Source organism: Typopeltis vanoorti, chromosome 23 (genome assembly GCF_054136105.1).
Source record: "Typopeltis vanoorti isolate ZY-2024b chromosome 23, IOZ_Tvanoo_1.0, whole genome shotgun sequence".
NCBI lineage: Eukaryota > Metazoa > Arthropoda > Arachnida > Uropygi > Thelyphonidae > Typopeltis > Typopeltis vanoorti.
In genome coordinates this window covers 77,474,579-77,500,078 of record NC_143571.1, presented here as the reverse complement: position 1 = coordinate 77,500,078, position 25,500 = coordinate 77,474,579, and the positions used below count along the sequence as shown (strand labels likewise).

Below are 25,500 nucleotides of genomic sequence, written 5' to 3'. Positions count from 1 at the left end.
ATAATTATACCAACAGTTATCTATGGAGCAGAAATATGGACAATTAAGAAAAGAGAGGAGAAAAGACTGTTAGCATTTGAAATGAAATGCTTAAGAAAAATAAATAAAACAAGTGGGATAGAAAAGAAATCAAATAGCACAGTTAGACAAGAACTATCATATAAGAAGACCACATTAGAAAAAATCAGAAAACAACTGAAACGGCTCGGCCACACTGCATGCATGGACGCCAGCAAACTACCCAACATCCTATTAAATACTTTTATGACCAAAAGAAGAAGACCTGGGAGACCAGAATCACCTGGATGAAATCATAAAGGACGTTTCAGGATGTAGCACTTATGAACGTTTTCAAAAGCAAGGAATAGAGAAGACTCAATCCATCTTAGACAGAAGAAGAAGATTCCTGAAGATGTCTCTGTGGAAAAAGAAATATCAGAACAATTAACTGACTGTTTAGTTCTTTTTGTGCTGTATTCATTCCATTAAATTTTTAGTATGAGATTTAATAACAATTACATTTTCACTTTATAAACTTATACTAGAAATTAAATTATTTTCATACATAGTAAAAAGAGCATATTGACATCAAGTTGAACTCTGTATTAGGCTATAAACAAGTTATTTTTAGAAATGCTGCATTGTTTATTGCAGAAGATAGTTTTCTAAATTTTTTCTTTTACTCAGCAGCTTTCATACTCATTGATAACAAAGAGAACTGAATTAATGGCATGCTGTACAGCTATAAAACATAAGACTTCGTTGATATTCTCTCATTCCATTTTAGAGAACATATGAAAATATTGTGTTCTCTAAAATGGAATGAGAGAATATCAACGAAGTCTTATGTTTTATAGCTGTACAGCATGCCATTAATAATAAATAATAATAAACTTTCTTTCAGAATGATGTACCTGGAACACAAAAGACGCTATTAATTTTTATAGCTATTTTTGCCTATTATTGTTTAGGAGTACACCTTTTATAATGTCACTGGCTTTTTAATCAATTCTTAAGGCATTACTGATGTTTTAAAGATATAAATATATGAAGAATATAAGGAAGGAATAATTTTAGATATCTTTGTAGGATGTTCCTGGTTGTCATCTTATTGAGCAGCATCCTGCATATGCCGATATTACTGAAGTATGACTGAAAGGAAGCGGGGGGAATGTTGGGACAGAGAGAGATGTGGGAGAATTGCAGGTAAGAAACAAGGCCTGTGAAATTTAAAACCCAGGTTTTAAGGGTGGGTGGTGAATTCTTTGGGGAGAAGGTGAAAGATAGAAAAATTTTGTGGAAAGAAGGATAGAATATGATGAAACAAGATTAGGGGTGGGAGTAACCGGGTGCGAGCCATTTTGACAGTGCATCATCTTCGGAAGACTATGTCATGTTGGCTTGATGTTTTTTTGTCTTGGGTGTATCTGTGTTGTTTTCTACTGGTCGGAGTCATGACCTAATTTTATGTTTTGGAGCTTCCAACTCTCAGAGATTATATAAGGGCAGTAAACGTTTATCGAATTTTTCTAACATTTTATGGCTATTATTTCCAATGGGGGTCGTTTTGGTATGTGTCTATTCAAGAGCATGGACAGCTATTTGTTTTTCCTGTATTTTGAATTCTGTTTTTCTTTTATTGTTTAAATGTTCTGGAATTGGTATGTTGCAGTCATGGAATTGTTCTTGTAGTCTTGCCCATAAAGATCTGATCACGGAACAAGATGACATCACAGTTTTGTTGGCAAGGAAATTTGTAATATTGTGGTGTTCTAGTATTTCTTTGTATGTGCGAGTTTTTCAAGTTTTAGATATGTTGCCAATTTTGGTTCGTGGTGAACACCAACTTATAATCAGTGTGTTTAAAAATGTATTTGTAGGCTTTGCATGTGTTCTGGATGTATGACAGTTTGATGACTTTTTGTGTTGGGAAGTTTGTTTTGGTTGTTGGATTGTTTTGATGGCATAATTTATTAGCTGTGTTGGGTAATTTCGGTTTTTAAAAATCTGTGTTAATTTCTTTATTTTTATGTTGAGATAATTATGTTTAGCCGAAAAAACTTTTTCTAAGTGCATAAATGACCGATTTTTTGATAGAATAAGGGTGGTATGAGTTAAAGTGGAGGTAGTTTCCTATATGTGTGGGTTTGTGGAATATATTTGTTGTGGAATATGCTAACCACTCAGCCTGGTTGACCGAGTGGTTAGCATATCCGCTCTCCAGCCAAAAGGGTGCAAGTTCGAATCCTGCTGTGGGAATGGATGTTTGCCATATATATGGTGTTAGTGTAGTTCATTGTAGTTGGTGGATTGAATGGCAGAGACAGTTGCAGAGTAGGTGCCCTCCCCTCGATGAGTGTTTTGGATTCCGTGGAGGTGCCGCGTAATAATTTTTTTTTGTCGATATTTTGTTGCTTGTTCTAATTAATCTCAGGTTTAGGAGATCCACAACATATCTCCTGATCCACTTCACTGACCTCTGGAGATATGTCACAAACAGGTCTGGAGGAATCTGTGGACATGAGATTTCCATTACATTTGATCAAATCAAAATGCTCAGTGATTAACCAGTTATCCAATTAATCAAATTAATCATTTAGAGTGAAAGGTAAACCTTGAATGACAATTCGCTGAGTAGACCTCAATACCAGGAAGCCATTGATGAATGGCTTCCTGTTCTTAGATTTTGTCAGCAATGTAGGAGTATACCTATCCTGTTCCTCTTCTACATAAATGACTCAAATGACCAATAACTATCCATAGTTTTGCTAATGATAGTACATTCCAGAACTAACTCATTTAAACCCTCAGCATCCAAACAACCAAAGCTTCAAGAACACTTATAACCAGTATCTTACACAGACTTTCATGCTATTCTGATGGGTTGAGGATAACTTTGATACCTTCAATTCTACCATAAGACAGTCCTGATTTCTTCCCTCCCCTCACCACCGCCATCACTGATTAAAAAAAAAAAACAAATCACTAGACAGGATTACACTGCTCTTCTCTAACATTTACTTCTAGCTTTTTCTGGCACACAATGAAAATACTCTTTGGGATTTTATTTTTTCTGCTTGGCTAGCTGCTTCTTGTAATCTCATTTTACCTTCCTTACCATTCTGGTCACCAGCAAACTGTTTATGAGTTTGCTAGTCATCTTTCTCCTTATATACCTTCCACAGCATTTTCTTTTTCTGAAGCTCATACTTAATGATATTACACATCCATCTAACTCCTACCTAATTAACCCTCCTTACCTTAGGTATACAATTTAATATAGCTTCCTCTAACTAGTCTAGCCATAAATACCATTACAACTTGAACAGCACATAAGCATTTAATCTATCATAAATCATTTACAATTTTCAGCACATACAAATCACATGCATATAGTAGCACTCAATGTTTGAAATGTCACCCTTTTGCTTCACAGGTCCAAAGTCTGTGAGGCCACATACACAACATCCAATAGAAACACTGGCACTGCATGCTTCAAAACGACCCCATCATAGCAATAATAAATGACAATAATGGGATGTCGTTTCTTGCAGGCTTCTCTCTCAAGCTCCGACCACAATTCGAAGTCCAATGGATTAAGATCAAGACTTACAGACAGCCAATCAGATGGTGATATGTGGTAATGCACATTTGCCTCCAACCACTTTTCGTGGTAATCGCCTCATGTGCAGGAGATGAGAGCTGTTGGAAAGTCCGCTGCCTACCTGAAACAAGATGTTGTTCAGAAGCCATACAATAGGTTCCAGCACAGAATCTTGATACACTTTGGTGAAGGTTTTGATCCCTTTCTCACAGAAATGCACCCACTAAACCATCACTGACATGGGGTGATGACCTCTCTGAATCCTGGGTGTTATGGTACATGCTGTGCGACCATCTGTAACATATACCCAATTACTTAAATATAAAGAGCTAATAAGCTTCATTTCGGCGATATAAACAATATTTTAAATTAAGGGGATATAAAATCCACATTGTTTTAAAACCGAATAAGAAACTCAAAGATTGGAATCAGAGCGTTTCATGCCGAATATAGTAAACTATAAAGTATCGGCGATCACTAGCGTGAGCTAATGCAAGTGACCCTAGTACGTAGTACAATATCGGACACTCGTTGCAAAGGTGGGGAAAGTTCAGATCGCTATTCTTAGGTATTTTCCATAATGTAAAAACACATTTCCTAGGAAATGTATGCTGTTATTACATTATGGAGGGAGGTCACTACCCAGACCGGTTTCAGCCTTTTTTTGAGGCTTCATCAGTGAGTAGCTAGACCATAATACCAAAGTGTATAGCGAAAAGAACTTATATACTCTGCTATACGAGTTTCCGAAGAAAGTGCAACCATTAAGTTACTTAAATATAAAGAGCTAATAATCTTCATTTCGGCGATATAAACAATATTTTAAATTAAGGGGATATAAAATCCACATTGTTTTAAAACCGAACATTGTTTCAAACAGACACAGATATCCTCTTCACAGATGAGAAGGTTTTCACCATCGAAGAGTCGTTTAACCACCCAAAACAATTGGGTATATTTTATGTACTGCCAGAGAAGTACCTTTGATTTTATCACCCTCTGAGACATGAGTTGTGGAGTTAAGAATCGTCCAGTAGAACAACGATAGGATTTCATCACCAAGCTATCAGTTAGTACACATGACATTGTTCTCTGTGAAATGTTCATCTCTCGCAACATCACTTTCTGCATTTTCACAGGATTAAGGCAGAGGTTTGCCTCCACAGCCTCAAGCTTTTGCAGCATAGTCGACCTGTTCTTTGGCAGTCAGATAGGTCTTCTGGATTGTCATAATGATTAACAGTTCAACACAAACATTCTGCTGATCTCAAGTGTTTTAGCATGTTGAAAATAACAGGTGTTGCATTCCAACCTCATAAAACGCTTTACAGCTACACAGTTCTCATAATCTCCCCACTGCATGTTAACCCATACAGTTAGACAACTCTCTCTCTCTACTAAAAAATATGCATATGTTGGCTGTACACAGTACCACTATGGAACTGGGCTTGCACAATTCTGTGGGCAGCATGGTAGTGTGCAGAAGTAGTAACAATATTCATGGCAAGACTAGGCAGATGCTCCTTAACTATTTCCCATGCACTACTAACATCCTTTCCTTACAGGGTTTATGCCATGGCACAGCTATGGGCTTCCTACTAAGCTTGCCATAATCATCTGCCTTATAATTCTACTTATAACCCCCCCCTTCTTGACAGAATATTCTTCATTTTTTCTAAAATTTCCCAAGTCAAGAATGCATGGTTACTTGCCCAAATCAGAGACAATGTGGCCACCTTAATTAAGGATAGCTCTTCTGATCCCATGACCAGGTCCAATACTCTTGTACCTCTAGTCCCCTCCATCAGATGCTGCCTCAAGTAATTATCTCTCAGTCAGTGTATAAATTTCATTTCCTTCCTGCCATGTGATCTCTCTTCCTTCCAATCTATATCTCCATAGCTCACTCAACCTGCATTCACTACACTAATTTGTCAATGCATGTCTTCCAGATCATCTGCAGAACCCTCTGACCAATAACAGCAATCAACCATATATTTTGTCTTATTGGCTTTGATCTCACACCAGACTACTCCAAATAAAAAGCCACCCTCCTGTCTATCTGGTATTCTTTTAAGCTGCATTCGTCTGCTATCATCAGCATTAGTACACCCCCCCCCTGCCCCCATCCTATCTTAATCTTCACTGAAAATACTAAACCCTCCAATTCTATCCCTGTAACCACATCAACTGCTGTTAGCCAAGTCTCACAACACCTATAATTTTTGTATATAGAAACTGAAGCATCTCTTTCAGCCCCCAACAACCTTCACTTCCTGAATTGACTACCCTATTCAATATTTTTGTCTGAGAGATTAGACTTTGTACTTCTTAGTCATTTTCACACACTCATGGGGGCTTTCACACACACATTCACCTGCATCCACTCTTAAGTTTTCCTGAATGTGTGCTTCAGCATACTCGGCAAACAAAGCTCTCTCTAGACACCTAACACTAAAATTTAGACAGCCTGTCGGCATTATACAAATCCTTCTTTCCACCAAATCCAGGCCATAGGTCTGCAAATTATACATCACTCCTGCACAACCTGCACATTGATTCATTTGCTATCAACACCCTCCTTCTCAATTCACCTCTATCATAGCTTGGCAGGTAATCTTTGCCCTCTAACTTCATTTTTGTTTCGTCCAACAACTCCATATCCTCCCCAATAGATCTCAGATCATTAGTGCCAATCAAGACAATTAGTTCTTTCACCTTACCTTTCTCTACATCCAAGCCAGTTTTTGAAAAAGTGTGCCAAGGAAGTCCAAGGAAAGAAAACTTAAGTCACTTGAGACAAAAATTCCAACTTCATTCACAACATACAGTGAATTCTGCAATACTTGCAAAACCATCATTAAGAGAAACAGGTCAGCTTTGGTAGGGCTGACCTGTTTCTTTCATCACCTGCCCATTTGTGCTTCTACCTAATCTAAATGTAAGTGCAACATCAGCAAAAAAGAAAGTTGATCTTTTCTCATCATTCTTCTCATCTTACTCTTAAATAAATAACCCAAGTAAATCACTTTGTTTACCTGGAACATTACAATGCATGCCTCTTGTAGCCTTCCACCAGAAGAATCTTCAACTTGGATAACAAAAATTTACAAACATTTACTTTGTTTGGCTTGCATCTGTAAAGTATGGTGACTCTTGGATAAGGATGTTTTTTTGCTATACAGGGTCATATTCCAGTTGTCTCTAATCAGTAATAAAAAGTGTGTGTGTGTGTGTGTGTGTGTGTGTGTGTGTGTGTGTGTGTGTGTGTGTGTGTGTGTGTGTGTGTATTATAGAAACCTATCGGTTTCTATAATATCCTAAAACAAACAGACTTCCCTATTCCCATATATTGCTTATACCCCTGACATGTACCTTGAGGGGTACATGTCGGGGGGGGTACAGGATATGATAGTACCACATGAAAAAACTTACATCATTACTAACTTCCTATCTACAACTTTCCTCCAAATCAATCTGTTACCTATCAAGACTCCAACATTATCAGATCTTATAATTTGGTAAATGAGTGGAATAAGCTGCCAGAGTCTGTTGTGGGTGCTATGACAGTGAGCGAGTTCAAGGCAAGGTATGATACATACTGTGAGAATGTCGAATAGTTGTGTGGACATGATGTTTAGGGCCTCTCTTGACTCCCTGGAGTAGCCCGAAATAATAATAATAATAATAATTCTGTCTTCTAAGGAACTATTTTGCATGAGCTCAGGACAGGAGGTAGATTGATCAGTAATCTGAGGTATGCTGATGATACAGTACTCCATTGTAATCACATGGGAGAACTAGGACTAATTCTTGACAAAGTTAAGATCAGTAATAACAGAGGACTTCAAAACAACTCAATCCTAGCAAGACAAAGATTATGGTTCTCAAAGGAAATACAAACAGAGAAGCTCTTGAGAAACAAGCGTACCTTTATAGAGAAAGAAGAAGTCAGCAAGTTTGAGTACCTGGGATCCATTATTAATGTGAAGAATTGCTATTCAAAAGACGTCAGAAAAAGGTTAGGAATGGATAAAACAACAGTCAGAGACTTGTCTAAAATCTGGAAGGATGGATTTATCTCCATGGGAACAAAGTTGATAATTTTGGATGCAGTTGTTTTTCCAACACCGACTTATGGATGTGAGACTTGGAACCTAAAGAAGTCAGATAAGAAACAGATATCTGCTTTTGAGATGTGGTGTTACAGAAGGCTGTTGAGGATATCATATACTGAAAGGCATACAATTAATGGGTGTTAGAAAAGATCAGTATAACTTTAAGGCTCCTTAAGGATATTGACAGAAGAAAGTTAAAATATTTTGGACACATAGAAAGGATGGAAGGGGGACTTCTCAGAACAGTAATAGAAGGTAAAGTTCCTGGAAAAAGAGGAATGGGTAGACCATCAGTGAGATGGATGGATGGCATGTGTGGAGTGACTGATGTTCAAAGAGTTGAGGACACCAGAAAAGCAAACAGGACTACATGGCGAGGCCTGGTGTGGCACATCACCGAGCATCAGAGTGATCATACGGCATCTGTGGATGCCCAGTGAACATAGTAGTAATAGTAGTAGTAGTAAGGAACTTTTCACTGTATCAATCCACCTATAGTTTGGTCTTCCTTTGGGTCTTTATCTGGCAGAGAACACTTGTTTTGCTAACCTTTCACTCTCCCATTCTGTTTTAAGTGACCATACCACCTGAGATTAGCTCTGCTAATCTCAGGTGTATGGTTACATTCCTGGATGCTAACAATGTCAGGCTCTTTCCTAATATCCTCGTTTTTAATATGATATCGCCATTGATATCATCTGTTCACTCCCCTAATCTTTCTCAGAGCTCTCATATTTGTAGTCTAGTCTTTGGTCAAGTGTTTTATTTCAAACCTAGCTCTCAGATTCATAGGTTAAAATTAATTTGAACACTGTCTGGTATACAGCTAATACACACACACATATTGGGTTTTAATGGAAGCATCATCCATCATGAACATCTTAGAAGTATCGAAGAATTCTGAGACCACTGTACATTAATGACAAAATTATATTCCCTGATTGTGTGGTTTGATCGCTGAGAGAGCAGAAGGCAGTATTGTGTCAAACAGTGAAAACTCAAAACATAAGAATCAGAATATTTCATGTATCATTATATTTGATAAAGGATTTTTTTTTTTAGTCATGGATAAAAATTTACCATGGGATATTAATGTTAAAACATGGTGTTGAGGTGATAATAGATGAACTGTACCAGTTATGTAATGTGGCATGCGAGGAAGGCATAACACCAAAAGAATGGACAAGATAAATCCTAATACGTATTCACAAAAACAGAAGTAAAATAGACTACAAAAATAACAGAATAGTAGTGCTCTAACAAGTTATGTGGGAAAAGCATTTATGATATAATGTTGAATGTGCAGCCATGGAAATAGAGGCGAACAAAATAGATATTAATGAAGAACTAGCGCACTTAAATGTCATCCTTCACAGGAGAAAGCACAAAATTGAAAAATTGCAGAAGCAGCAAGAATTAAGCAGGGTTGAAAAAAGAAAGTAGGAGATAATTAGAAGGAATAATAAAGACTGACCAAACAAACAAAAATCACAAGTTAAGGAGAAAATTATGTATGGAGACTCAATGATAAGGGGAGTACTTAACGAAAGTATGACAAAATTGTGTTTTCCAGGTTGCAAAAAGGTAAGTTGAAGGAAATTATTATCTTGGTTGGTACAAATGATTTGAGAGGCAAGAAGTATTCTATGACCGAGGATGTAAAGGAGTTATTAGAAGAGGCAAAATTGAAGAACGAGAAGATGAAGACTAAGTCTCCTACCATGCTATGATAGAGGCAAACTGAGAAGGAGGGCATTGATAGCCAATGAGTCTATGTGTAGATTGTACAAAAGGAATGATGCAGAATTTGTGGATTTGTGGTCTCAGTTTGACAGAAAGAAGGATTTGCGCAATGCTCGTGGACTGCATTTAAATGGTTTTGGTGTTAGGAGAGAGCTTTGTTCACCGAGCATGCTGAAGTGCAAATTCAGGGAAGCTCAAGAAATTAGGGTGGAAGTAAATGAGTTTGTGTGAAGGCAACCAGGAAGCAAGTGAGTGTGAGAATGACCAAGTAAAGAATCTAGTCATCTCAAGCAAAAATATTGAATACGGTAGTCAATTCAAGAAGTAAAGGTAAATGCTGCAGTTTCTGTATACTAATGCCAGAAGTATCAGGAACAAGAGGGAAGAGTTTCTGGCATTAGTTAGTGCAACCTTGCCTAAAGTTATAGGCATTAGTGAGACTTAGCTAACAGCAGATGATGTAGTTAGGGATTGAACGTGAAGGGTTTAGTATTTTCAGGGAAGATAGGATGGGGGGGGGGGAGTGCTGCTGATGCTAGCAGATGAACTGAAACCAAAAAGAATAGGAGACAGGCAGGAAGGTGGCTGTCCATCTGAAGCAATCTGGTGTGAGATTAAGGCCAGTAAGATAAATATACAGTTGGTTGTTGCTATAGGTCAGAGAGTTCCACACATAATCTGAAAGACATGCATTGCCAAATTAGTACAATGAATACAGGTCAAGTGATTATTATGGTAGACTTCAACTATGGAGATATAGTTGAAGTCTACCATAGTCTGGAAGGAAGGAAGATCACACATGGCAGGAAGGAAACAGAATTTATACACTTGCTGAGAGATAGTTATTTAAATCAACATGTGATGGAGGGACTAGGGGTGGGAGAGTATTGAATCTAGTCATAGGATAAGAAGAGCTGTCAATAACCAAGATGACAAACATTGCCTCCAAGTGGAAAGTAACCATGCAGTCTTGACTTGGGAGATTGTAAAACATGAGAATTATTCTATCAAGAAGGGGTATATGACATGCTTAGGAAGAAGCTTAAATCTGTACCACTGCAAAAACCATTGCAGGGTAAGGATGTTAGTATGGGATATAGTTAAGGATCATCTAGAGGAAGCAGTGTTAAATTGTATACCTAAGGTAAGGAAGGTTAATCGAGTAGGAGTCAGATGAATGAGTAATATCATTAAGCACGAGCTACAGAAGAAGAAAATGTAGTGGAGTGTATATAATGAGAAAGGTGACCTGCATGGCAAGAAGGCAAAATCAGACTGTGACAAGAATCTAGCTGAGCAGACCAAAGGAAATCCCAAAGAGTTCTTTCGTTATTTGGCAAGTAAGAGGGAGAATGACTGTGAAAGGGTCAAGAGGATATAGAAGCAAATAAAATAGTTGAGTTACTAAGTAACCGCTTTGAAAGGATATATCATCCTAGTCAGTTACTGCTTTAACCTATGTGAGAAATACTAATGTGGGAACAGAGGTGGATGAATTAGAGGTTCTTAGGATATTGTAGAATCTCAATGTAAATACATATGTGGGATTAGATAAGATATCAGTTAGGGTTTTGTGAGAATGTGCAAGGGAACTGGCAATGCCTTTGACTAGTCTGTTTAATTTAAGTCTCATCTCTGTTAGAGTTCCAAGGGAGTGGAAAGAGGGCAAAATAATTCCTTGCATAAGGAAGGTTCTAAGATCAAAGTAACAAATTATAGACTAATCAGTATCTCAGGCATGGCAGTAAAAGTACTAGAAAAACTGGTCAAAAAGAGAATTCAAGAATGGGTAGATAAAAATATAATATTGTATGAAGGTGAGTCATGCCTTTGTAATTTCTTTATAATAGAGTAACAGCTGTGTTGGATAAAGGAATGGCTACATGATGATTTTGCAAAGGCATTTGATAAAATACAACAAGAAACTGTTACGTAAATTAGAAAAAATGGGTTGGATATGACACTAGTTAAGTTGATAAGGGTGGCTGCTGGACAGATATCAAATGGTGGTATATATCCATATGTTCACTGGGCATCAACATATGCTGTATGGTCACTCCGATGCTCGGTGATGTGCACACCCTAATCTTTATCTTGCTAGGATTGAGTTGAAGTCCTCTGTTATTACTGATCTTGTTAACTGTCAAGAATTTGTCCTAGTTCTTCCTTGTCATTACAAAGGCATATTGTATCATCAGAATACCTCAGATTACTGATCAATCTACCTCCTATCCTAATTCCTGTCTTGAGCTTATCCAATGATTCACACATGATGTCCTCCACATATATCCTAAACAAGTGAGGAGAAAGTAAACATCCTTGCCTAACTCTTTTTCCAACCTGAAGCCAATCAGTCAATCCAACACCTGTTCTTACCATGGCTTCTTGCTCACTGTACAAGTTGGCTATCAACTTGACAGTGTGTTGAGGAAAACTCATTCTTTTCATTACTTCCCATTTTCACATGCTGAACACAGTCAAAAGCTTTAGAGTAGTCTAAGAAACACATTACCAGAAGGAGTCTGAATTCTTTATATTTTTCTATGATCTGTCTAAGGCAAATGATCTGATCTCTGGTGCCTTTACCTTTCCGAAAACCTGCTTGTCCCTCGGGCATCTCTGCCTCAACTTTGCCCTCAATTCTATTAAGCATAAAATTAAAATCAAAATTTTGCTTGCATGAGATATTAAACTAATAGTTCTATAGTTCTTGCAAGCCTTCATATCTACCTTATGTAGATATGTGGTATGAAAACAGACTTCTTCCAGTCTCTAGGCCATGATCCTGTCTCATATCCTTGTAATTAATCTATGAAACACTCTTATCCCATCCCCTGTGGCATTAACTCTGATGGGATTCCATCTTCACCTGGGGCCTTATTGCTGTTAAGCTGCTTAACTGCTCTTTCAACTTCATGGAGGTTCCAAATCTGAATTTTTCTGGTGAAAGGGCTCCTCTACATTTTCTTTATCCACTATTGTACAGTTCCTCACAGTATTCTTTCCATCTGTTTTTGATTTCCAATTCTTCTGTTAGTAATGCTCCATTCCTGTCTTTGATGACAATCAACTTGGGCTTAAACTCGTGCTTTAGGTCACAAACTAAATAAAACATCCTTTTATAATTGTGCCTCCTCATCTGTAACTATCTCTTCACATTTATTAGTATAGAACTTTTCCTTGTTCTGCTTGATGGCTCTTCTGACTTCTCTATGTAATATCTTATGTTCTTCAGTCCCTGTGTCTCTTTGTTTTTCCAACTGCCTTCTTGTGATTAGTTCCCATGTTGAATCTGATATCAATGGGTCTCTTGGTCTTCTTATTGGACTGAGATACTTCGACTGTATCCTATATTATCACCTCGACTCCTTCCCAAAGCATTTCTGGTGCATTCTCTCATTGGTCTCCAAAAAATCATCCAACCGAGTTGATGTTTCTTCTGTGAATCCACTAGGAATTACTCTAATATCCAGTCCAGTCTAGTGGGATTTGCCTGACTTGGAAGTTTTTGGAGTTTTAGTCTTACTCTGGCTCTCACTAGCTGATGGTCTATATCACAATCTGCTCCAGAACAAGTAGGCATATCAGAGATGCTCGTCTTCCACCACATGTCAATATGTAATCGATATGGTGCCTTGACTTATCAGTGTTAGATATCGAAGTATAGGTCCGTTGTGGGTGTTTCTAAAAGCAAGTATTAGTAATAACTAATTTGTTAGCATGGACAAATTCCAACAGTCTTTCACCACGGGTGTTATGTTCACTCAGACCTAACTTTCATACTCTTTCCCACTTTTGCATTTAAGTCCCCTAAGGTGTAAAGTATGGCAGGCAGTCCAAAACAGTCTAAGTTTTTATAGAATTCCTCACTCTCTTCTTCAGGTCTATCCATTTGGGGTGCATAAACTACCATGATTGATACATTGGTAGGCTTAGCCTTAAGTCTAATAGAAAGTATCCTATCATTAACAAGGTTATAACCAAGAAGGCTTCTTGTCTGAGCTGTGTTCAGTATCACAGCTACTCCACGATGCTTTGAGTCACCACCTGAGTAAACAACTAGTTTACCGTCCTGACTTTTGAAGTGACCTTCTTCATTCCATCTGGTCTCTGTAATTCCAGGATGTCAATTTTATCCCTGTCCATCTCTTTACAGACAATCTCAAGAGAGTCCATCTGTAAACCTGAATGAAAATCCCTTTCTAAGATTAATCTTATACCTTCTGTGTTGCTCATTCACAATATCAATGACTTTTGTTGGGGATTGTAATATACTTCATGAGCAGGACCCTCACCCTAAAACCTGAATGTAGCTCTGATTATTCTGCATGACAACTGATGCAGAATGAGATCTTATAAGGCACAACCATACTAGCATTTTTGGAGCGAAATCCCTGTAAGAAGAAAGTAGTAGGATTGCAGATAAGCATAAGATGAGATGAAATAGTAAAATAGGAAAGATTTACCCCTAGCCCTCGAATACTCTAATAACATTGGGGGGAGGGGCAAGAAGAGACTAATCTACAGATAATATAACAGATGTATATTACTTGAAGTAAGGCATGGTCGAGGATCAGGTACCTTGGGTTTGCTATGCCTGTACTCACTAAAGTGAGCCCTTGAGCACCTGGTTAAGTGGATAAGAGGATGGCTGCTGGACAGAAATCAAAAAGTGGTATATAGAGTCGCAGAATATAGGAAAAAACAGGTACCTAGTGTTGTACTGCAAAGTTCAGTGTTAGGACCATTGCTGTTTATTTTGTCTTAAATGATATAAGAAATAACCTGAAAGGAAATATTCAGTTATTTGCTGATGGTGCGAAATTAGGTAGAGTAATAGTTAATCAAGACAATGGAGAGAGAGATAGATTGCAAATAGAGATAAGCAAGTTGTCAAGTAGAGAAGGAAGTTGTCATTCCTCTTTAAGGAATGACAACTAAGGCCTTGATATGCCCACATCTAGATTACTGTGCTCAAGTCTGGACCCCTGGGTTTCTTGGGGATGAGGAAGTGGTGGAGATGATTCAGAGGCAAGTGACCAAGATGGTGAGTAGCCTGTGGAATGTTCTCTAATAAGATAGACTGAAGGTGTGTGGATTGCAGAAGTTGGTTGATAGAAGAAAATAGCAGATATGATAGAAACATTTAAGTTGCTTAAAGGATTTTAAAGAATAGATGCAGGGGAAATGTTTCAGCACTTGGCTAGAGGGACCAGAACACGGGATCATCCCTGGAAGTCGAATAAAGGTGTGGTTAGTAGGGGTGTGAGGACTAGATTTTTTGCTTGGAGAGTGGTGAATGAGTGGAATGGGTTGCCAGAGTCAGTTGTGAGTGCTCTGTCTGTTAATGGGTTCAAGGAGATGTATGATAAATTGTGTGAATAGATTGGATCTCCTGCAATGAGTCTTTGGACTCCATGGAGGTTCCCATATAATAATAATAATATTAACAGAAAGAATAAGGAAACTAATGGAAGAAAATCTAGGAGATCAGCAAGCAAGATTTAGAAGAGGCAAATGAGAACTGCAGATGAAAAGCGGTTATGGAAGGAAAGAGGTGGCGAGCAGATGCATGAAGAACATAAGACTCAGGCCAGAAGAATGACTAGTATAGTAAGGAAGGCAAAACTCAAATATGAGAAGAGATTAGTCCAAAATACAAAGAAAATCCTAAGGAATTCTTTCATTATGTGGCCAGTAGGAAGAGAAAAGATTGTGGAAGAATGACATTGTTGCTGGTACATGACAAAATTTCATGCCGAATGAGGCATCGCCTGGTTAAACAAGACCTGCGTTGTTTTCGCCAGGGCGAACAACGAAAAGTCAGCTACTGGAACAAATCTGAAAACACACCCCAATCCAAAACATCACCAGAGTTGAAGATCGGTACTATCAATGTAAAGTTAGTAATGATGTAATTTTTTCATGTAGTACTATCATATCCTGTACACTGCTTGAGGGTGCATGGCAGGAATTTGATGATGATGTATAAGGGTAGTAGTAGAATGAAAGCGTCAAACTACAGACCAATTTATATTTCATCAGTAGTTGCTAAGATTGTGGAGAAATTAGTGCGGAATTATTTACAGCATTTGGCATATGAGGGTAATGTTATCTGTGAGTCAGCATGGATTTGTTAAAGGGCACTCTTGTTTTAGATCTGATTGCCTTTGACAAGAGCAATTATTATTATGATTCAGGACCTCATAATTATCATTATGAGGTCCTGAATCATAATAATAATTTTGTTAAAAATTATTAAGATGTAACTGTAAAGAAAGGATTTAATCTAACAATTGATGAGTGGACATCTATTAAGATCTGCCAATATATTGTTACTGTCTACATAAGTGATAAATTCTTGAATCTTTTGTGTCATTCATGCTTCTATGCCTACTGAATGATAATTAACTATTTTTCAAAATGAAATGAAAGAACAGCAGATGAACAAATGAAGTAGTAAAACTGATCAATGCAGATCAATTATGTTTAGCAGCTTGCATACAATTAACCGTTACCAAAGTTTTCTTATTAAAAATAATTTATAAGAAAATAACAGGAAAAGGCAGTCATTAAATTATCTTATACAGATGACTGTAACAATGGTGGAGATGAAGACATTAAAATTCATTATCTCCATGCTTTAGATGTGCTACATGATATGTCATTGATTCTCGATTAAATTCTATACAAAACATAGAACTGAATTCTCTAATAGCAAGGATAATCATAATACTCTAAAAATCAGCAACAAAAAACAACATTGTCAAATAAATAAATAAATAAATAAAAATAATAATGAACTTTCATTAAAATTAAATTCCAAAATTAATATAAATTGGAACAGCTTACTGGCTACAATGGAGTCCTCCTCAATGATTAAAAATTGTTCAGAAACAGTCTGAGATGAAATCAGATATCAATTTTACAGATAATGAACTCTAATTATTCTCTCTTATAATATTAGCATTATATTTGGATATCACTGATGTAATGTTAAAATTTATGCTTGATGAACTTGGTAATGAAAACATATTTTCAAGATCAATAAAGGAATGACAAACATCTTATTCTGTGTTTTGCATTAGCATCATTGATCCAAGAAATAAAATAATGAAGTTATGGAATTTGTAATAAAAAAAGAAAATATACAACAAAGATAATCATGAACTTAGTAAAACATCTTTATAATAAAGAAGAAAGTCATCTGTTCATTCACTTCATCTTTCTCACAGCTCTCGCATCCATGGTCTCCAGGATTTGAGCAACTTATTTCTAACCCAGTTCCCAGATTCATATGTTAAACTGGTTAGTAGAGTTATCAATGAAGGAACAATTTCAATTAGCAACAGAGAAGAAAAAAACAGAGGCAGCAGTGAATACAATTGATAAGCAATACAATTGATAAGCAAAAACACTAAAGACCTAACAAAAGTCATCATCATCAAATTACTGCAATGTACCTTCAAGGGGTGTACAGGATATGATAGTACTACATGAAAAAATTACATCATTACTAACTTCCTATCTACAATTTTCCTCCAAATCAGTCTGTTACTTGTGAAGACTCCAATATTATCAGATCTTATATTTCTATTGTCTAAGGCACTTTGTACCGTATCAATCCACCTATATCTTGGTCTTCCTCTGGGTCGTTTTCCTGCCAACCTGGCAGAGAACACTTGTATTGCTAATCTTTCTTCTCCTATTCTATTTAAGTGACCATACCACCTGAGATTAGCTCTGCTAACGCATTCCTGGATGCTGACAATGTCAAGTTCTTTCCTAATATCCTCGTCTTTAATATGATATTGCCATTAATGCCATCTGTTCACACCTCTAATCTTTCTCAGGAATCTCATATCTGTGGTCTCTAGTCTTTGGTCAAGTGTTTTACTTCTGACCCAGCTCTCAGATCCATAAGTTAAAATGGGTTTGAATACTGTCTTGTATACAGCTAATTTGGTGTTCCGACTAATTTTTCTCTTATTCTATATGAATTTATTCAATTGACTTCCCACCATACCAGCTTTGCTGATTCTGTTGTCTATTTCTATATTGAATTTACCGTCTTCACTAAAAATCGTGCCTAAGTAGCTGAAATGTTTTACTTGTTCCACAGGTTCTCCATTCACAACACAACTGACACTTTCAATGATTCTGCCTATTTTCACTGTCTTTGTATTGCTGACCTTCATACCATATCTATTACAACTGTTATTCAATTTAGTCAGAGAATCTTGCAGACTTGTAGCGGATTTATTTAGAAGTATAACATCATCCACACAAAGCAAAGAGCTGACATTAACATCTCCAATTTTGATATCATGTTTAATACCACTTTCCTTCATAATGTGATCCATATAGATAATGAATAACAGAGGGGATAATGTACATCCTTGTCTCACACCAGATTTAACATTAAACCATCTTCCTGTATTTTCTTTAATTCTAACTGCTCACAACTCAAATAAAGGCTAAGTATTCCCTAGTCTTTATTTTGCCCCATTCACAAGATATAACTGTAGTGTATTGAATAGCTTCTCTCTTGGCACCTTGTCATATGCCTTTTCCAAATCGACAAAACTTAAATACAGATTTTTGTTATATTCCCATGCTTTCTCGACTATTTGTCGTAAAGTGAAAATCTGATCCTGACAGCCTTTATTTTGCCTGAATCTAGCTTGTTCTTCACCCAGCTTTTCTTCCACAATTCTTCTCCATTTCTCAAGTATACTTGCATAGATCTTGCAAGGAACAATTAGTAAGGAAATACCTCTGTAATTCTCACATTCAGTTTTATTTCCCTTTCTATATATGGGTACTATGAAAGCTCTACTCCAATCATCGGGAATTCGTCTCTCTGTTCAGGCTTTTTGAACTATGCAGTGCAGCCACTGTAAGACTTTTATACCACCATACTTCAGCATTTCTGGTCGAATATCATCTATTCCTGCTGCCTTTCCATATTTTAAGCCTTTGATGGCTTTTTCTACATGTAGTCAGGATATATATATTCCTGACTGCATGCCTGGTCAGTGTTTTTTTACCACAGTGCTGTCATCACTGCTTGTTTCATTTAGCAGTTTTTCAAAGTAATTACTCCATACTTCAAGGATATCTTTTTCTCCCGTTTTCATGTCACCCTTATCATCTCTAACTCCTTTTACTCTAACTCTTTCCTCCATTCCTAAGCTTCTTCAAGAACCTCCAGAATATTTTGTCACCTTCTTGATATTTATTTTCTATATTCTTGCCAAAGTCCTCCCATGACTTTTATTTAGCTAGTTTTACACAGTGTTTAGCATTCTTGCATTTGTCTCTGTATTCTCTAAGAGCACAAGCTGACTTATTTGCCAGGAACTTTTGATATGCTTTCTTCTTTTCCTTCACTGCCTCTTTAACTTCCTGTGTCCACCATGGAGTTCTAATTTTTCTATCCTTGCAGACAACCACACCACATGCCTCTCTAGCTGAATCAATCAGGGCTTTCTTCAAGGCTTGCCACTGAATCTCCAAGGTTTGATTCCTGTTCTCAAACTCTTGCATTTTTTCTTCAATAATCTTTGTGTATTTTAGTCTACAGTTCACATCTGAGAGCTGCTCAACTTTTATTTGCTTTAAAACTTTCTTACATGTTATTCTTTTCAACATGAAATTCAATTTTATCCTGCTCAAGACTAAATAGTGATCACTTCCAATTTCAAATCCTCCGTACACTCTGGTGTCCTGCAGCAGGGAGAAAACATCACTATCAACAATAACATAGTCAATGAGACTTTTCTTATTCCTTGTCTCTTCTCTCCATGTGAATTTGTGCACAATTTTATGTTGGAACATGGTGTTAGTAATAACCAGTCCATGTCCTGAGCAGAAATCCAACAGGTATTTGCTATATTGGCTTTGCTCTTTTCTCCAAATTTTCCCAAAATATTTTTGTATATCTGACAATCATTTCCTACTCTGCTATTTAGATCACCAACAAGGACCAACTTTTCCTTTTTCATTGTGTCAGTTGCTTTTTCTAAACGTTCAAAAAATTCCTCCACTTCTACCTTAGTTGAACCTTCTGTGGGACCATAGGCACAAATAAGTCTCATTGTCCAGTTCCCCATTCTCATATTTGCCCACATTACTCTACTTGAGACTGTCTGCCATTCAAGAAGATTAGCCTTGTATTTTTTGTTGAATACTATGGCTACTCCTTTTCCTTGATTGTCATTGCCTGAATATAACATTTTGTATTTATTGCTCAGAAAGATCTCACCAGTTTTTGTCTTTTTTGTTTCAGTCACTCCTATTATGTCGATCTGGTACTTGTCTAATTCCTCAGCTAGCTCCATTTCTTTGCCATTCAGGCTTCTTATTATTGATAGTACCAATCTTTAACTCTGGTGATTTTGAGTTGGGGTGTGTTTTCAGATTTGTTCCAGTAGCTGACTTTTCACTGTTTGCCCTGGTTCCCTGGAGAAAACAACGGGGGCCTTGTTTAACCAGGTGATGCTCCATTCGGCATGAAATTTTGTCATGTTGTACCACCATTTTTTATTTTGATTTAACCAATAAGAATACAATTTGGTCAGCTAAATCCCAAATTGCCAGCCCATCCTCGTTCGTTCAGTATCCAAGTAGATACCCAACAGGGTGCACCACGAGTGGGTGAGGATTGGACATTAGGTCAGAAGCCTTGGTTAGTTCTCTGCATTCCTTTAAAGGCTATGTGGAGGTCTCTTCTCAGTTATACAGCTTTGACCCTTAAGCACCCCCTAACAAAAGTCATTAGATGGAACTAACATACTTTCTAGAAGAAAAAATAAGAGGAAAATATTTAAAAACAACTTTTGATTAACTAATAACCAGTCAACCGACACATGTTGAATCTGAGAGCTTTTTCCACTGCTGGATCAATTTGTACAAAAAATGTCATATTTAGTGGACTATAGCCTTAATCAGTTATAATTTCTGTCTCTTTTTAATAGGACAATGCCTTTGAAGTTATCTGTTCATTCCCCTTATCTTTCTCAGAGCTCTCATATCTTTAGTCTCCAGGATTTGATCATTATTTCTAACCCAGCTTTGAGGTCCGTATGTTAAAACTTGTTTGAACACTGCCTTGTATATAGGTAGTTTGCTGTAATGACTAATTTCTCCATTGTCTTCAACCTGGAGCAGTTAGCTGTTAGACAAAGGTTGTCTCCATTCTATTTCCAGCTTTTCTCATCCATCACATTTCCACAATCCTAACAATTTCATCTTGCCATCTCTTTCTTGGTCTTCCCTTTTGTCTACTGCCATTCCATAGGACTTCCATAAATAATTTAGGCCATCATGTGTTCAGCTCATGTCTGTTCAGTTGACTTCCCACCACACCAGCTTTGCTAATTCTGTCATCTATCATTTAATTTGCCATCACTAAAAATTGTGCCTAAACAATGCATCTTATTGCACTCTGAGTGTTCAACTTCTGGCTAAGAGCCATTGGATTTGATGGGGAACTGGAAGTAATACTGTCTTCACACAACTTTTGTTTAGCTAGTTTCACACAACGCTTCACTTCTTACATTTTTTTCTGTATTCTCTCCACAGCATAAGCTGACTTACTTACCGGGAACTTGCAACATTGACTGCTTCTTTAACTACCCAAGTCCACTGCAGAGTTGATTTTTCTATCCTTGCAGACAACCTTACCAAATCCCTTTCTAGCTAAATCAATGTTTTCTTCAGGTTTTCTGCCAATGAATCTGCCAGGTTCAATTCTTGTTTGCAGATTCTTTCATTTTTTTTTTATTGAATGATATTTGTATATTTGATTCTACACTTTACCTCTGAAAGCTATTCAACTTTTCAATAATATAATTTATTGTTATTATTATTTTTTTTTTTGTAGAATAAATTTGTTTTTATGTTTCATAAAATTTATTAATATTTGTCTTTCAATATAGCTTTTTTTTTAATTACCAGCAATTGAATAAGTCAGTAAATTTGCAATCTCTACTAGAAGTGTCATGGAAAGGTGTGGAGAAACCTATACTACTACACCTAACATTTCAAAAAGGCATTTGACAAGGGCCTGGCTTTGAGGGATTCTCAGCAAACCATCATCATCATCACATAGTCTTCCTTCTTCTCTTTGTAAATGGTGTGCCAGTTCTCTTAGTTTATTCACTACATGTAATGGTGGAAGGTGTTTTTCTCTCTCTCCCCTGTTAATACAAGTGTTTTCCTCAGTGCTCTGCTATTTTACCTGACTTCATTTTATATATATAAATGACCTGCTCTCACTGATCCCATAACCTCTATTCAAAGTTTTGGTGACAGCACTCTCTGCTCCTGCTCAATAAGAGCAGAGAGTGCTATATAACGAAGTCAGGTGCTCTGTTATTTCACCTAAATAACAGAGCACCGAGGAAACACTTGTATTAACAGGAAAATCTGGGGAGAGAGAGAGAGAGCATATGATAAACCTCACCATGCTGAAACATCAAGCTTCAAGATCGTCAACATTAAGTGCTCTAAACACTGATCTCCACACCATCCTTCTTTAGCGCAACAACGACGTTGTTACCTTCAATGCATCCAAAACAGTGTTGCATATTTTCTTGCAAAAAAGATCTTAGTTCTCCACTTGCCTTTGATAATGCTCAACTCAACAGTCATGACCACATCCCACATCACATTTCAGAGATGTGAGCCATGACTCACATCTCTGAAATGACTAGGAATATCTGTCTTCTAAGACAGATATTCCTAGTCATTTCAGGCATAATCGCATCACCTGTGTAGTTATCTTCAGCTTCCAAAAATCTTGATCACATTTTTTAGCCTCAGGACATCAATTTTCTTCTGTCTAGTTTCTTACTCTGTACAAATCTCAAAATCCTCTCAACCTTGAAATGCTTTCGCATTTGGGAAGGTGCACGTAAGATCTGTCTAAAATTCTTGATGTGATTCAGAAGAGTGGTCAGACTACAGAATTTGGGGGGAAAAGAAGAGGAAGATATGATTGGGACATCTGAGCTATTGAAAGGCCATTAACAGGACTGACACTATGGAGAAAGGGTGGTGGTGATGGGTTGACAAGAAAAAGGGGCCATCCCTGGAAGGGTTACAAAAGAAGTAGTGAGCAAGGAGGTGAGAAGTAGGTTTTTTGCATGGAAGGTGGTAGGAACATGGAATATATTGCTTGAGATGATAAAGTGTAAACTGTAGATGAGTTTGAAGGCGTATTATGAAAGACTTGTCTTGTGTTAACCACTTACAATGAGTGTTGTGACCATGGAGGTCAGGAAATAATGCAATAATTACCTCACTGTTTTTTGGAAAGTGAAGAAGTCCTTCTTCACTTTCGCATCTCGCCTGTTTTGTGAAAATTTTGTAAAATATTCAACCTATATTTGTTTATATCAAATATCAGTAAGTTTCATCTTTATTCTAGACTTGAACCATCTATCCAGAGTAGCATGCAGAAGTTCTTACAACCTGTCATACACTAAATGGACTTAAAGTCATCATTATACAATTTATAATAAATCAAAATGAAATATTACCTCATCCACAAGATTAACAATGTCATCTTCATTTTCCAAATCAGATTCATAATTATCATCTCCTTCAATCAATAATTTCATGGCCTTGTGCAACTCCTGAAATTTTTCCTTTGCACAAGGATCATCAGGATTCTGCAATAATAAAGAAATATTCTTTTGCAATTATATGATTCAAAGTTTAATTTATATCAAACTGAGAGTAACAATAAAACACAACTACATTACAAATTAAACAAAGCAGTACAGTATATTTAACACAAAAAACAACTGACATAGAAAACAGCATTTAGTTCTCTTCTTATTACCATATAATTAATCTTATTCCCTCCACGTGTGGTGCCTGTTCATAGTGGAGGGGACCTCCCAGTGATGGTACTGGCCTTTTTCATTCTTGCTCTTTGTCTTTACTTTTCTTCCCATATTCTTTGCTCTACTTCTCCTGGGTCTTTTTTACTATCCTTTTTGACAGACAACCATCACTGGGATCCAATGCCCTGCTACAGTGTTTTGTCGTGCTATGCAACGCGTGGATATCTGGAAAGAGGGATCCTCGTAGTCATGCACTATTTTGGCCTCTACTTTGGCAAAACAGGCAGTACTAGATAGACCTGCCAGGATCAGTCAGCTAGTGGGCTTGCCTGCAAGGGTCAATGGTGTGGCAGTAAGTCTCTCACCCCATGCTCCGAAGTCGTGATCCAAGGCTTGCTGTAGTGCTGGTATAGCCATGACATTCCACTCCCAAGCACAGTCATTGCTTGCTGGTCAGTGGGTAGCTCTGTGGTGGGTGGAGAGCTCTGGTGCCAAACCCCAGAACTCCAAGAGCATGATTCTTGATCCTCAAATGTTTCATGGGCACTAACTAAGTCCCAACCAAGCACTGATACTGCAGATACAGTGTTTGGTAACAGAAGTAAGAAACAAAAGATATATGATTTTAGTATAAATGTACCAGTGCCAGGTCATTCATGCAACAAGTGAAAACCAATAGGGAATATGAATAGGAATATTCAAAAGGGTTTAGGACTGGCAGGACCTCCCAAAACTGTTAAGAATTTACGTTCTGCTGATTATCCTTATGGAAACATGCCCCAACTGTCTGTCCTGGTTCCTGAAGTGGTAGTAAAGAGCATGATAACAAATCTTGCTATGCAAAAAAAAGCCAAGTGTCAACTGTCAGGGAAATCATCCAGCTTACTCTCATTCATATCAGAACTGGAAAGATGAAAAAGAAATGCAAAAAATGAAAACAGAACAAAACATATCATATCAGGATGCAAAAAGAAAGCTAGCCATCCCACCTGCTCTGAGATCCTCATATGCTGAGAAGGTAACAATTAAGAACATGCCAACAGCAACTGAAACTCATACGTCTATTCCACCATACCTGAACTTTATGATTGCGAGTGCTTCTCTGTTGAGTGCATCAATCACATGACCTATGGCCTTACTCCAGAGAACTCCAAAAATGATCTCATTCGATGAGAACCTACTCATTAAAAAAAATTATTGCAAAGATATCACTTAAAGATAAACCTCCAGATATCTCAACAGAAAAAAATGGATACTTCGGTATCCACTGAAAGTAAATTAAACTTGCCAACTGACCCTTACACATCATAAGTATTGAATATTTTACCAGAGGAAAAGATTGACATTGGCAGTCCATGCCTACTTCCCAAAAACAATTGATAAATATAAACCTGAAAAAGGTAAGTGCCAAACTCCCAAAAAACAAACAAGTCTATAAAGCCAAAACAATAGGAAAATTTTTACAGTGGAACTGTCGTGGGTTTCACCAGAATATCGATAATATCAAGATTTTGTTGCAGAAACACAAACCTTTCTATTTCTGTCTACAGAAAACATACTTAAGACCCAATAAGGACTCTTCCATTTAGGAAGAGTAGCTATTTGCCTCTCCATGGGATTTCTTATTAGAGTGTGTTCAATTTATTTACCACCGAGGCAGAGTAAAATGAAATTGATCTTGATAACCTTATCTTGCAACTGCCTGAACCCATACTTCTGATGGGTGACTTTGATGGTCACAACACTCTGTGGGGTAGTGCCAACACTAAAGAAGAGGTTGAATCACTGAAAGAATCCTTGATAATAATGACTTCTCCCTTTTGAATAATACACTCAATCCTTTCTTCCATATGCCTACCTGCTCATATTCTGCAATTGATCTTACAATCTGCTCCCTCTTCCACTGCTCACTTGGGACATTGACGGGCACATATGAAAGCAATCACTGTCCAATTCTTTGCATGTCTTCACAGGATTCCCATATTCATCCACACAGATGCCCATATGGAAAATGACCAGACTGATTGCAACACTTTTCTCATCTTGCAAAATTTAATGCTGATACCATCAGTCAAACATCTATCAATAAAGCAGTAAAGCATATAACATAACAGAGTGCACTGTCCAGGCAGCAACAGCCTCCACCCAAAAACATCATCTTGGTTTCCACTCTATCCAA

General features: G+C 37.2%; 1 protein-coding gene across 1 annotated transcript in view; it reads right to left on the bottom strand.

Annotated features, from left to right (window-relative positions):
* Positions 1-25,500, bottom strand: part of LOC150094013 (uncharacterized) — a 286,529-nt gene that overhangs the window by 206,229 nt on the left and 54,800 nt on the right. The window contains exon 3 of the mRNA XM_090412937.1: positions 23,013-23,144. Coding sequence (XP_090269063.1) covers positions 23,013-23,144 — 132 coding nt within the window. The remainder of the gene's footprint in view (positions 1-23,012; positions 23,145-25,500) is intronic.